Here is a 14218-nt window from a genome sequence, read left to right as displayed (position 1 = left end):
ATGATTAGGGGACTGGAGGCTAAAAGATATGAAGAACGGTTGCAGGAACTGGGTATGTCTAGTTTAATGAAAAGAAGGACTAGGGGAGACATGACAGCAGTCTTCCAATAGGGGTTTCCACAAAGAAGAGGGAGTCAAAAAAAGAAAGAAAGAAAAAGAAATAAAAGAAAGAAGAGGGAGTCAAGCTGTTCTCCAAAGCACCTGAAGGCAGAACAAGAAGCAATGGGTGGAAATTAATCAAGGAGAGAAGCAACTTAGAACTGAGGAGAAATTTCCTGACAGTTAGAACAATTAATCAGTGGAACAACTTGCCTTTAGAAATTGAGTGATTTATCATTGGAGGTTTTTAAGAAGAGATTAGAGAACCATTTGTCTGAAATGGTATAGGGCCATGATGGTAAACCACAGGTGGCACGCAGAGCTATATCTGCTGGCACGCGAGCTGTCAGATCCACGCTGATGATTTCCGGCCTTCTGGAGGACCAGGAAAGCCTCCGGAGCCTGGGGAGTGTGAAAAACAGGCTCAAACGGGCCTACCGGAAGTTGATTTCCAAACTTCCGGTTGGCCCATAGACTCCCAGCCTGAGGATTCGATGGTCTTCTGCTTCTAAAAGTTTTCCTTGGATTCTCCAGTGGGGGTGGAAGGTTTACGTTGATTCCCACCTGCACATCGGGTGCAAATTTCATCAGAAGGGGATGGAGCCCCAGGCTGTGAATCTATTGCAAAACAGGAAATTGCTTTCCCCTTCTTTACACCATTTTCTAAATTAAAAAGAAAAAGAAAGAAAGAAGAAAGGAAGAAAGGAAGAAAGGAAGAAAGGAAGAAAGAAAGAAAGAAAGAAAGAAAGGAAGAAAGAAAGAAAGAAAGAAAGAAAGAAAGAAAGAAAGAAAGAAAGAAAGAAAGAAAGAAAGAAAGAAAGAAAGAAAGAACGTATGGAGAGGGAAACTAGCCAAAAGGAATCTGGAGGAAATGTCATAGTGGTGGTTGTAGATTACATTGAGAGATTTATGCTGGTCGTCCTCACTTGTTACTTGAGAAGTCATGTCCGACCCATTGTGACCACATGGACAACGTTCCTCCAGGCCTTCCCGTCCTCTGCCATCCTCTGGAGTCCATTTAAGCTCATGCCTGCTGCTTCAGTGACTCCATCCAGCCTCCTCATTCTCTGTCGTCCCCTTCTTCTTCTTTTGCCCTCCATCGTTCCCAGCACGAGGCTCTTCTCCAGGGAGTCCTTCCTTCTCATCAGGTGGCCAAAGTCTTTGAGTTTCCTCTTCAGGATTTAGGACCTTCTAAAGAGCAATCAAGGTTTAATCTCCTCTAGGACTGACCGGTTGGATGGCCTTGCAGTCCAAGGGACTCAGTGCAGGAGTCTTCTTCTCCAGCACCAGAGTTCAAAGGCCTCCATTCTTTGGAGCTCAGCCTTCCTTGAAGGTCCAACCTTCACAGCCATCCATTGCAACTGGGGAAACCACAGCCTTGACTATACGCACTTTCGTTGGGAGGGTGATGTCTCTGCTTTTTAGTAGGCTGTCTAGATTTGCCATCCTCACTTAGCGACCCCAATTGCTATTAGTGATTTGGTCACAAGGCATTATGGCCGTTAAACAAAACATCATGTGTGATCACAATGGGTATATAACCTTACTTCTTCTCTGGTCATAAAGCAAATTACCCACAATCTTTAAGTGAGACATATAGTGTATGATTCACTTAACAACTGCAATGATTCCCTTAATGACTGTGGCAAACAGGATGTAAAAATGGGGCCAAGTTCCCTTAACAACTGCCTTGCTTAACCTCTGGGGTGAAGGTGGAACTTCGAAACGGATAATACAGGTCGTCCTCGGCTTACGACCAAAATTGAGCCCCAAATTTAGTTTGCTAAGTGAGACATTTGCTAAGTGAGTTTTGCTCCATTTTACGATCTTTCTTGTCACCGTTGTTAACTGAATCATCACAGTTGTTAAGTTAGTAACATGGTTGTTAAGTGAATCTGGGCTTCCCCCCCCTTACTTTGCTTGTCAGAAGGTCACAAAAGGGGATTGTATCACCCAGGACACTGCAACCGTCATAAATGTGAGTTGGCTGTCAAGCATCTGAATGTAAATCACATGACCACGGGGATGCTGCAATGGTCATCTGTGTGAAAAATGGCCAAAGGTCACTTTTTCAGTGGCATTGTAACTTCAAACGGGCACTAAATGAATGTAAACGTTGTAAGTTGAGGACTACCTGTACAAACCCAGTAGGAGTCAGTTGCCAAGCACCTGACTGCTGATCACGTCGTTTAACGACACCATAATCCCTTGCAGGGTGGAGTCTGGGCACCTGAATGGAGCTAGCAGATTGTTTTAGTGGCCAGATGCCTTTCCTGTTGCCATTGCGGAGTTTTGTTCAGCAGATATATTCTCGGTGTGCCCAGAGGGAGAAATAGCTCCCTCTATCTAGGATCGAACTCACAGCCTCCTGATTGTGAGGCGAGAGCTCCACTTCTAGGCCAGCCACACTACTCCTTGTTGATCACGTGACCATGGGAGGGGCCCAAACGGTCGTAAGTGTGAGAAAAACACTCACGCCACTTTTTCCTCAGAGCCGTAGTAACTTTGAATCATCCCTAAACCAACGGTTGTAAGTTTGGAGGGCTACGATCGGTCAGTGGATCTTCTGGGAAGTCTGCTGTAGTAACTTCAAATGGTTGCTAAGCAACCGGTCGTAAGTCGAGGACCGCCTGCACTTGAAAATGAGCAAGGGCTTTCATTTAGACTGGAGAACTAGATCATTGCCCTGTAGTTTATTTTCTTGGGCATTTAATTGCAGTGAAGGCCAAGAGAAGAAGGTAGCAGCTTCAGGAAGGTGATTATTGATTTGACACCTGCAAATGATCCGCTTGACAGATAAAGACACTTCTTTTGAACAACAGGAACTCAAGCCAAGTTTACAGGTAGTCCTCGACTTACAACGGTTCTATTTAGTGACCGAAGTTACCACGGCACTGGGGAAAAAAAGTGACTTATCTTTCGCACAGGACTGCTGCAGCCACTGATTCATGTTTATGACGGTCACGGTGCCTGGGGGGGGGGCACGTGATCCGCTTTTATGACGCCCTGAGAGGCCAAGTGAATGGGGAAGCCGGATTCACTTTACTACAGGCAGTCTTGTACTTATGACGACAGGGGAGCCCAACAGTTCTGTTGCTAAGCGAGACGTTGGTTCAGTGAGTTTTGCCCCATTTAATGGCCTTTCCTGCCACAGTTGTTAAGTGAATCATTGCGGTTCATAAGTCAGTAACGTGGTTGTTAAGTGAGTCGGGCTTTCCCCTTGACTTTGCTGGTCAGAAGGTCGCAAAAGGGGATCATCTCATGCTGCAACCGTCGTAAGTATGAGCCAGTTGCCAGGTGTCTGAATTCTGATCACGTGATCATGAGGATGCTACCAAGGTCGCAAGTGTGGAACACGGTCCAAAGTCACATTTCCTGGCGCCGTTGTAACTATGATCTGTCGCTAAGTGAAACGTTGTAAGTCGAGGACCTCCTGCCATTTAATGAATGCAGCGATTCATGTCACAACGGCGGCAAGGAAGGTCGCAAAACGGAGCAAACTCCCTTAACCGATGTCTCGTTTAGAGACCGAAATGTTGGGGGCTTGACTACAGCCGTAAGTCGAGGACTGCCCATACCGAACCCACCAAAAACTCTTCTGGATCTCCGTTCTTACCCAAGCAGGAGAGACAGGCGAGAAGAACCACGATCCATGCCAGGGTGAGGGACATCCTGAAGCTCATCGCGCACCGCAGCTGCAAAGAGACGACAAATGGCAGACATTTCAATTTCCCTTGTGTTTTATCCCCTTTCTTTGAAAAGCAAATCGGTGTGCGTGAGGCACATTTTAAATTATGCAGATGCACGCTTCCAGCAAACTCCCCCGCTCGGTCGCTCCACCAAGCTGGCACACCAGGAAGAGATGACTTGGAGTGGGGGAAGAAAAAGGAAGAGGGGGCTTCACTCTGATTCTACAGTTGTGGGTTTTTTTTGGGTCCAACGAACCTTTTCACCGCCCCTTTTTCACCGGGGCGGTGAAAAGGAATGAGTCTGTGATGGGCTCAAGACAGAAAAGGATCTGGATAGACTTGAAATTGGGCGTTATCTTACAAAATGAAATTCAAGGCTGAAAAGAATAAGGTCCTACATTTAGGCAAGAAAAACCACATGCACAGGTAGAGTATAGGTGGTACCTGGCTCAATAGTAGTAACTGTGAGAGGGATCTTGGAGTCCTAGTGGACAACCATTGAAATAGGAGCCAGCTGTGTGCAGCAGCTGCCAAAAAAGCCAACACAGTTCTAGGCTGCATCAACAGAGGGATAGAATCAAGATCACGTGAAGTGTTAATACCACTTTATAAGGCCTTGGTAAGGCCACACTTGGAATATTTGCAGTCAGTTTTGGTCACTGTGATGTAAAAGCAGGTGCTGAGATTCCAAAAAGAGTGCAGAGAAGAGCAACAAAGATGATTAGGGGATTGGAGATTCAAACATATGAAGAACAGTTGCAGGAACTGGGTATGTCTAATGTTTCATGAAAAGAAGGACTAGGGGAGACATGATAGCACTTTTCCAATATCTCAAGGGCTGCCACAAAGAAGAGGGAGTCAAGCTATTCTCCAAAGCACCTGAAGGCAGGACAAGAAGCAACGGATGGAAATTAATCCAGCACAGAAGCAACCTAGAACTAAGGAGAAATTTCCTGACAGTTAGAACAATTAACCAATGGAACAACTTGCCTCCAGAAGTTGTAAGTGCTCCAACACTGGAAGTTTTAAAGGGGGTTGGACTAGAAGACCTTCAAGGTCCCTTCCAACTCTGTCATTCTCATTCTCATTCTCATTCTCATTCTCTATTCTATTCTATTCTATTCTATTCTATTCTAAGATGCACCTTTCATGATCCACAAAGGGGGCTCGGGAGGATTAAGGTCGAAGCAATCTCGAATTAAGGAGGAATTTCCTGACAGTTAGAACAATTAATCAGTGGAACAACTTGCCTCCAGAAATTGTCAATGCTCCAACAATGGAGGCTTTTAAGAAGAGATTGGACAAGCATTTGTCTGGTGTAGGGTTTCCTGCCTTTCTCTCTCTCTTTCTCTATGTCCACCTGTCTGTCTGTCCATCCCTCTATCTATCCCTCACTATATATCCTATATCTCCTTTAAAATCCATCCATCCATCCAATCTATCCACTCCTCCAACCAGTCCCTCTTTCCGTTTCTCATCTTCTTCCTCAATCTTCAAAGTAAGCTCTCCTTTCCCCCCTTTTAATTATTTTCTGGTAAAGAAACGGAGTTGGAAAGGGCTTTGGGGATGTCCAGCCATCCTGAAAATCATATTGGTAAGATAGATAACCTCCGATTATCTCATGATGAGACCTGGTGTATGGATGGGCTTTTGAATGGCTCCTGCTTGGCGACTGTCAGCAAGCCACCTTAGTTGTTTTTTTAAAAACTATTATTATTTCATGCATTAAATTTATATGCTGCCCATCTCGCTGCGAAGAACTCTTTAGCTTCATTGTTCTATGGTTGCATTGATGATGTTACCTAGTTTGTATCATGAAAAGGCCTGCAAGAAAACCATCACGCTTGGAGACCCTGAATTTCAACCCACAGCTACAAATATTCTCCTTTACTGATACATCTCCCACCTGAGATTGCTTCTGTGTCTCACCCAGGCTGGGTATCTTCCTATCCTTATTTTTTGGATAGCCACCTGCTTCTCTCCCCTCCTTCCTTCCTCCCTGCCCATCTCCTATCCCTTTAAACATTTTCATTAGAGTAAAAAAATTTTTAAAAATCAAATAGACAACTTTTCACTTCCTGCAAGGCTGCCTACTTTCCTGAGAGCTGAATTTCCTGGCAGCCAAAGGTCCTGTTAGCCTTGGTTGTTCTGGAGGGCAAAGCTAGAGTTGAACGTTTCAGGACAACTAAGATTTTATTTATATAGAATAGAATTAGAATACAATAGAATAGAATCGAGTATAGAGCAGAGCAGAGTGTAGAGTAGAGTAGAATCGAGTATAGAGCAGAGTCAAGTAGAGTGTCGAGTAGAGTAGAATAGAATAGAGTAGAGTGTAGAGTAAAATAAAATAGGAGTAGAGTAGAGTTGGATGGAGTGTAGAGTAGAGTGTAGAGTAGAGTGTAGAGTAAAGTAGAGTAGAGAGTAGAGTAGGGTGGAATAGAATAGAATGGAATGGAATAGAATAGAATTAGAATAAAATAGAATAGAATAGAGTATACAGCAGAGCAGAGCAGAGCAGAGTGTAGAGTAGAGTAGAGTAGAATCTAGTATAGAGTAGAGTTGAGTCAAGTAGAGTGTAGAGTAGAATAGAGTAGAGTGTAGAGTAGAATAAAATAGGAGTAGAGTAGAGTAGGATAGAGTGTAGAGTAGAGTAGACTAGACTAGAGTAGAGTTGGATGGAGTGTAGAGTGTAGAGTAAAATGTAAAGTAGAGTAGAGTAGAGCAGAGCAGAGCAGAGTAGAGTGTAGAGTAGAATAAAATAGGAGTAGAGTAGAGTAGGATAGAGTGTAGATAGACTAGAGTAGAGTAGAGTAAAGTAGAGTAGAGTTGGATGGAGTGTAGAGTAAAGTGTAAAGTAGAGTAGAGTAGAGCAGAGTAGAGTGTAGAGTAGAATAAAATAGGAGTAGAGTAGAGTAGGATAGAGTGTAGATAGACTAGACTAGAGTAAAGTAAAGTAGAGTAGAGTTGGATGGAGTGTAGAGTGTAAAGTGTAAAGTAGAGTAGAGTAGAGCAGAGCAGAGCAGAGCAGAGCAGAGCAGAGCAGAGCAGAGCAGAGCAGAGCAGAGTGTAGAGTAGAATAAAATAGGAGTAGAGTAGAGTAGGATAGAGTGTAGATAGACTAGACTAGACTAGACTAGACTAGAGTAGAGTTGGATGGAGTGTAGAGTGTAGAGTAAAGTGTAAAGTAGAGCAGAGCAGAGCAGAGCAGAGTAGAGTAGAGTAGGGTAGAATGGAATGGAATGGAATGGAATAGAATAACGGATGGGACCTTAAAGGTCTTCTAACTTTTGGAGGCAAGTCCTTTACACTGGTTAATTATTCTCACTGTCAAAAAACTTCTCCTTAGTTCCAGGTGGCTTCTCTCCTTGATTAGTTTCCACCCACTGCTTCTACCTGCAGGTGCTTTGGAGAATAGTTTGACTCCCTCTTCTTTGTGGCAGCCCCTGAGATATTGGAACACAACTATCATGTCTCCCCTAGTCCTTCTTTTCATTGAACGAGACATTAAACAAGACGCTAAACTAAACAGTTAGTTGTATTTTGCCTTCCTTGTTTTTACAAAATAGCTCAAGACGGCGAATATATCTAACACAACTTCCCCCACCTATTTTCCCCACCACAACAACCCTGTGAGGTGGATTGGGCTGAAAGAGGGAGAGGGACTGGCCCATATGGGTCATTTAAGACCAGGAGTTTGGACACAAAACTCTGCAATTGGAAGATTTCAGCCTGGAATAAAGGTAAAGGTAAAAGTTCCCCTCGCACACATGTGCTAGTTGTTCCTGACTCTAGGGGGCAGTGTTCATCTCCATTTCTAAGCAGAAGAGCCAGCGCTGTCCGAAGATGTCTCCGTGGTCATGTGGCTGGCATGACTAAATGCCAAAGGCGCACGGAACGCTGTTACCTTCCTACCAAAGGTGGTTCCTATTTTTCCACTTGCATTTTTTACGTGCTTTCGAACTGCTAGGTTGGCAGAAGCTGGGACAAGTAACGGGAGCTCCCTCTGTTACGCAGCGCTAGGGATTCGAACTGCCGAACTGCCAACCTTTCTGATCGACAATCTGAGCGTCTTAGTCACTCAGCCATCGCATTCCCACAGCCTTGAATAACTGACCTCTGATGCACCCTTCTAAAGCAGGGCTGTCCGACATGGGTAACTTTAAGATTGGTGGACTGCAACTCCCAGAATTCCCCAGGCAGTATGACTGGCTGGGGAATTCTGGGAATTGAAATTCACCAGTCTTAAAGTTGCCAAAGTTGGACAGCCTTGCTCTAAAGCTACTATTCTCTCAATGATTTTTTTCTTTTTTAAACAGAAACAGGTCTTTTGATGGCAGATTCTTACATCCTCCCTTATCCTTGATTAAAATCCTTTTCTCTTCATTGTCAAAGGAGAGTAAGTTTAGCCTACGGTGCCCCAAAAGGACCAGGAGGTGTCCGATAGCACCTTTTCTGCTTTAAACCAATTTTATCCCAAAGCAGAAACTTTCTGTGATCTGGAGCTCCCTTCATCCGGTGCATTTCTCTTCTCTCAATTCTTCTCTCCATCTGCGACTACACAACACACTCTTTGCTTCTTTTAACAACATTCTTCATGGGGGGGGGAGGGAAAACCCATCACATCCTTTGTCTATATTGCTCTGCATGCAGGACATTAACAGGTGGGCTTGGAAAGTCTCAAGAGGGGTCTTAAGAGAGCCGTTCGGTTTATGATGGCAAATACTGCCTTGGCCAAGGTCTGAAAACCAGGAGTTGGCAAAGTCTTGTCTGTAGCCCCCCCCCCAGCCCCACCTCTTCGCTCAGGACCTAAAAAAAGGGGGGGGGGCATAGCAATTAATCTCTCTGTTGCTCTGTGACGTGAGGAGAGCCTCATCGTTCCCTTCTCTGACTTCTAACTCCGTCCTGCTGTTCCTTCTCTGCAAAATGACACTTTGAAAAGACGGTACTTACCTCCGAGCGAAGCTTCGGCTGCCGCGGTTTTGGAAAACCATCGCTTCTCGCACACCGATGCAAATGGGGTGCGCTGGTTTTCTAGACAAAAGGCAGGCAAGCAGGGAGAGAAAAGTCATGAGGACTCTCTGCTTTCATTCTGGGTGTTTGAAACCTCGGCAATTTCTTGCCTGCCGCAGAAATGTATGCCGGTCTCTGCTTCTGAAAGGAGTCCCAAAATACCCCTCTGACTGGTTCTAGAATAGAGGGCCCTCCCTCCCCTGGGTTAGAAGAGAGAGAGAGAGAGAGAGGGAGGGAGAGAGAGGGGGAGAGAAAGAGAGAGAGAGAGAAATTTACACAGAGAGAGAGACAGAGGAAGAAGTGGGAAAGAAGAAGTGAGAGAAAGAGCGAAAGAGAAACACCGAGAGAGAGAGAGAGAGAGAGAGAGAGAGGGAGGGAGGGAGGGAGGGAGGAAGATGTTGGAAAGAAGTAAGTGAGAGAGAGAGAGAGGAAGAGAGAAAGTGAAACACACAGACAGAGGAAGAAAAAGTGGGAGAGAAAAAGAGAGAGGAAGAGAGAAAGGAAGAGAGAAAAAGAATGGGGGAGAGAAAGTGAGAGAAAGAGACAAAAACAGAGAGATATGTGTGTGTGAGAGAGAAAGAGAGAGATAAACAAGAGAGAGAAGAGCGAAAAAGAAAGAGCAAGAGAGAAAGAAAGAGAGAAAGAGAATGGGGGAGAGAAAGTGAGAGAAAGAGAGAGAGAGAGACAAAAACAGAGAGAAAGAGAGGGTGTGTGTGTTTGTGTGTGTGAGAGAGAAAAAGAGAGAAATAAGAGAGAGAAATAGAGAAGAGAAAAAAGAAAGAGCAAGAGAGAAAGTGAGAGAAAGAGACAAACACACACACACAGAGAAAGAGATGTGTGAGAGAGAATGAAAGAGAGAAACAGCAGAGAGAGAGAGAGAGAGAGAGATGTGTGTGAGAGAATGAAAGAGAGAACAACAGAGAGGGATGTGTGTGAGAGAATGAAAGAGAGAAACAACAGAGAGAGAGAAGAGAAAAAAGAAAGAGGAAGAGAGAAAGTGAAAGAGACAAACAAACACACACACACACACAAAGAGAGATGTGTGAGAGAAAGAGAGAAACAACACAGAGAGAGAGAGAGATGTGTGAAAGAGAGAATGAAAGAGAGAAACGAGAGAGAGAGAGAGAGAGAGAGAGAGAGAGAGAGAGAGAGAGAGAGAGAGAGAGAGAGAGAGAGAGAGAGAGAGAGAGAGAGAGAGATCCCAATCTATCATAAAATCCACTTCCGTACTGGGTAAGGCAGAAAGCTCACTTCAGATTGGAAACTGGAGGTCCATCTCACACAGATAAAAGCTGGGAAGCCTCCAGAGGCTGAGAGGAACAGGTGAGGGGAGAGCAAAGCTTTGTACAAGCTGCCTGTTATGAAGGGGTGTGGCCTATGCTCCCTGGCCAATCAGCAGAAAGCCCGAGGGAGGAGTCCGAAGAGCCCAGCCTGAAGATGCCAGAGGAGAAAATGGGAGAACCTGTGAAGTTGGTATTAGACTTCAGGGCACCTCGTGGTTTTTCTTAACATTATTTACCTTTCTTAGATGCCAACAAATCAAGTCAGGTTTCTCCCTCAAAAGCACTGGTGGCCCAGGTTCAAATTATCCTGCTTTGGACATATGATGTGAAGACTCATCTGTCTGGAGGAGGTTCTGAGGCTGGGAAAGGTGGAATCACCAGGAGAGAGTGAGTTCTAGTCCCACCTTAGGTATGAAAGTAACGAGGTGAATTTGGGCCAATCACCTGGTGACAGTGAGTTCTAGCCCCACCTTAGGCGTAATAACAGACTGGGTGACTTTGGGCCAATCACCAGCAGACGGTGAGTTCTAGTCCCGCCTTAGGCATGAAAGCAGACTGGGTGACTTTGGGCCAATCATCAGGAGACTGTGAGTTCTAGTCCCACTTTAGGCATGAAAACAGACTGGGTGACTTTGGGCCAATCACCAGCAGACGGTGAGTTCTAGTCCCACTTTAGGCATGAAACCAGACTGGGTGACTTTGGGCCAACCATCAGGAGACTGTGAGTTCTAGTCCCACTTTAGGCATGAAAACAGACTGGGTGACGTTGGGCCAATCACCAGCAGACAGTGAGTTCTAGTCCCACCTTAGGCATGAAAGCAGACTGGGTGACTTTGGGCCAATCACCAGCAGACGGTAAGTTCTAGTCCCGCCTTAGGCACAAAAAAACAGCTGGGTGACTTTGGGCCAATCATCAGGAGACTGTGAGTTCTAGTCCCACTTTAGGTATGAAAACAGACTGGGTGACTTTGGGCCAATCACCAGCAGACAGTGAGTTCTAGTCCCGCCTTAGGCATGAAAGCAGACTGGGTGACTTTGGGATGGGAGATGGTGAATTAGTGGTGGGTTCCTACCGGTTCGGACCAGTTTTGCTGAACTCCTAGTGCTGCTTTCAAACAGAGAGTGAACCGATTCTCTGTTTGTTTTAAAAGTAGGCCCGCCCGCCCCTGGGTTATCCTTACCTTTATTCCAGCTTCCGAAGCCCAGCTGATCCGGTGGGGGGGGGGACCGATTGAAGTGCCGCTCCTCAGCTGTTTTCCTTTTTTTTCTGAGTAATTTTTGTTCAATTGAGCATGCACTCACAGCGAAACGAACCAGTAGTAAACTGGTTAGGAACCCACTACTGTGGAGAATTGTAATCCTATCTTAACTTTAGTCATAAAAGCCAACTGGGTGACTTTGGGCCAGTAACTCTCTTTCAATCTAATCCACCTCACAGGATTGTTGTGAGGAAAATCGGGGAGAAAGGAAGGAATATTAGACCTGTTGGCAATTTTGAGTTATTTACAAAATAATAATGGTAGGATAAAGAGAGAGAGAGAGAGAGAGAGAGAGAGAGGGAGGGAGGGAGGGAGGGAGGGAGGGAGGGAGGGAAATAGAATGACAGGGAGAGAGACACAGAAAGAGAGACAGCAAGAGAGATGGAGAAAGAGAGAAAGACAGAGAAAGTGACAGGGAGAGAGAGACAGAGAGAGACAGAGGGAGAGACACAGAAAGAGAGACAGAGAGAGAGACAGAGAGAGAGAGAGACACTGAAAGAGAGACACAGAAAGAAATGGAGAGAGAGAGAAAGACAGAGAGAGAGACAGGGAGAGAGAGACAGGGAGAGACACAGAAAGAGAGACAGAGAGAGGGAGTGACAGAGAGAGAGATACTGAAAGAGAGACACAGAGAGAGATGGAGAGAGAGAAAGACAGAGAGAGTGACAGGGAAAGTGACAGGAAGAGAGAGACAGAGAGACAGACACACACATAGACACACACACAGAGACAAAGAGAGAGGGAGACAGGGGGAGAGAGACAAAGAGAGACAGAGAAAGACACACACACACACACACAGACAGTGAGAGAGAGACAGTGAGAGAGAGACACACACAGAGAGAGACCGACACACACACAGACACACACAGAGAGACACAGGGAAAGAGAGACAGAGAGGGAGAAACAGAGAGAGAGAAACAGAGAGAGACACACACAGAGAAAGACAGGCAGGGGGAGACACACAGACAGAGAGAGAGACAGGAAGAGAGAGACAGAGAGAGACACAGAGAGAGAGAGAGACAGGGAAAGAGACAGAGAGAGAGAGACAGTGAGAGATACACACACACAGACACAGACACACACACACACACACACACACACACACACAGAGAGAGACAGGAAAAGAAAGACAGAGAGGGAGAAAACAGAGAGAGAGAAACAGAGAGAGACGCAGAGAGAGAGAGAGAGAGACAGGAAGAGAGAGACAGAGAGAGACACACATACACACATAGAGACAGGGAGAGAGACAGTGAGAGAGACACACACACACACAGAGACTGACACACACACACACACAGACACACACAGAGAGAGACAGGGAAAGAGAGACAGAGAGGGAGAAACAGAGAGAGAGAAACAGAGAGGGACACACACAGAGAGAAAGACAGACAGAGGGAGACACACAGAGAGAGAGAGAGACAGAGAGAGAGACAGAGAGAGAAAAACAGAGAGAGAAAAACAGACAGAGAGAGAGACAGGAAGAGAGAGACGGAGAGAGACACACACAGAGAGACAGGGAGAGAGACAGACAGAGAGCGAGAGGCAGACAGATTGAGAGACAGACACAGAGAGAGACACACACACACAGAGAGAGGGAGAGAGAAACAGAGAGAGACAGGGAGAGAGAGAGAGAAAGGGACAGAGACACACAGAGAGAGAGAGACAGGGAGAGAGAGACAGAGAGCGAAAGAGAGAAAGACAGAGAGACACAGAGAGAGACACAGAGAGAGAGAGACAGAAAGGGACAGAGACACACACACACAGAGACAGAGACAGAGAGAGAGAGAAAGACAGAGAGACAGAGACACACACACACACAGAGACACAGAGCGAGAGAGACAGAGACACAGAGAGAGAGAGAGAGACAGAGGGAGAGAGACAGAGACAGAGACAGAGAGACACACAGTGAGAGAGACAGGGAGAGAGAGAGAGAAAACTTTTTCTTCCCCCAAGGGAGGATTTCCATCCTTCTCTTGACCCCCAGGCCTTCCACAAGGGTTCAGAGAACTCCAAAGGGCCCCCCTGAATGTACTTTGAAAAAGGGCGGTTTAGGTTTGTCTGTACTTTCTCGACAGGGAGACCGGTACGTGTGTCTCGGTGACAAAGAGATCAGCTTGTTCCCAGGGACAGCAGCGATCAAATATGCAAGAGGAAAAGAGCTTTGAGTCAGGTTCTTGGTTGGGGGAGTGGGGGGCAACCAAGCACCTGAAAACAACAAACTCTCTGCCCCCCTCCCCTCTTGTTCTCAAGGGCCTTTGCAAATCCAATCAGTGGAGGAAATAAACCTGTTTGGCGTCTGTGCCCAAAGCAGCCCTCAAAACTTTTCGGTGACATGTTCCCGAGAGAGGAAGGGAACCGCAGGCAATGAAAAATAAAAGAAAAATAAATATCAACATCGACCTGTTAGCCGTGCTGCTAAAGTTTCGTGCATCGCAAGTAACAGGTATGTTATCCTGTCCCACTGGAGGGGATGGAATGTCACAACCTACTTCGGGTTCATATCAGGGGAGAGGAGTGGAGGCAAACTGAGGGAGGGGAAAAGGAAGAGGGGACATTTTTAAAATTCATATTAGGCATAAAAGTTGGATGGGTGACTTTGGGCCAATCACCAGGAGACTGGGAGTTCTAGTTCCACCTTAGGCATGAAAGTTGGGTGGGTGACTTTGGGCCAATCACCAGGAGACTGGGAGTTCTAGTTCCACCTTAGGCATGAAAGTTGGGTGGGTGACTTTGGGCTAATCACCAGGAGACTGGGAGTTCTAGTTCCACCTTAGGCATGAAAGTTGGGTGGGTGACTTTGGGCTAATCACCAGGAGACTGGGAGTTCTAGTTCCACCTTAGGCATGAAAGTTGGGTGGGTGACTTTGGGCTAATCACC

General features: G+C 45.9%; 1 protein-coding gene across 1 annotated transcript in view; it reads right to left on the bottom strand.

Annotated features, from left to right (window-relative positions):
• LOC148049854 (granulocyte colony-stimulating factor receptor-like) overlaps positions 1 to 8799 on the bottom strand; it is a 58099-nt gene extending 49300 nt beyond the window's left edge. The window contains exons 1-2 of the mRNA XM_087703292.1: positions 8739 to 8799; positions 3716 to 3794 (exon numbers count right to left, since the gene is read on the bottom strand). Coding sequence (XP_087559418.1) covers positions 3716 to 3782 — 67 coding nt within the window. The 5' untranslated portion in view covers positions 3783 to 3794; positions 8739 to 8799. The remainder of the gene's footprint in view (positions 1 to 3715; positions 3795 to 8738) is intronic.
• Positions 8800 to 14218: the final 5419 nt, after the last annotated feature.

The sequence above is a fragment of the Thamnophis sirtalis genome, unplaced genomic scaffold, assembly GCF_051295495.1.
Source record: "Thamnophis sirtalis isolate CommonGarterSnake01/CBP01778 unplaced genomic scaffold, rThaSir2_p1.2 scaffold_1, whole genome shotgun sequence".
NCBI classification, from domain to species: Eukaryota; Metazoa; Chordata; class Lepidosauria; order Squamata; family Natricidae; genus Thamnophis; species Thamnophis sirtalis.
Note: the sequence above shows the minus strand (reverse complement) of the source record. Positions and strands in the feature narration are given on the sequence as shown.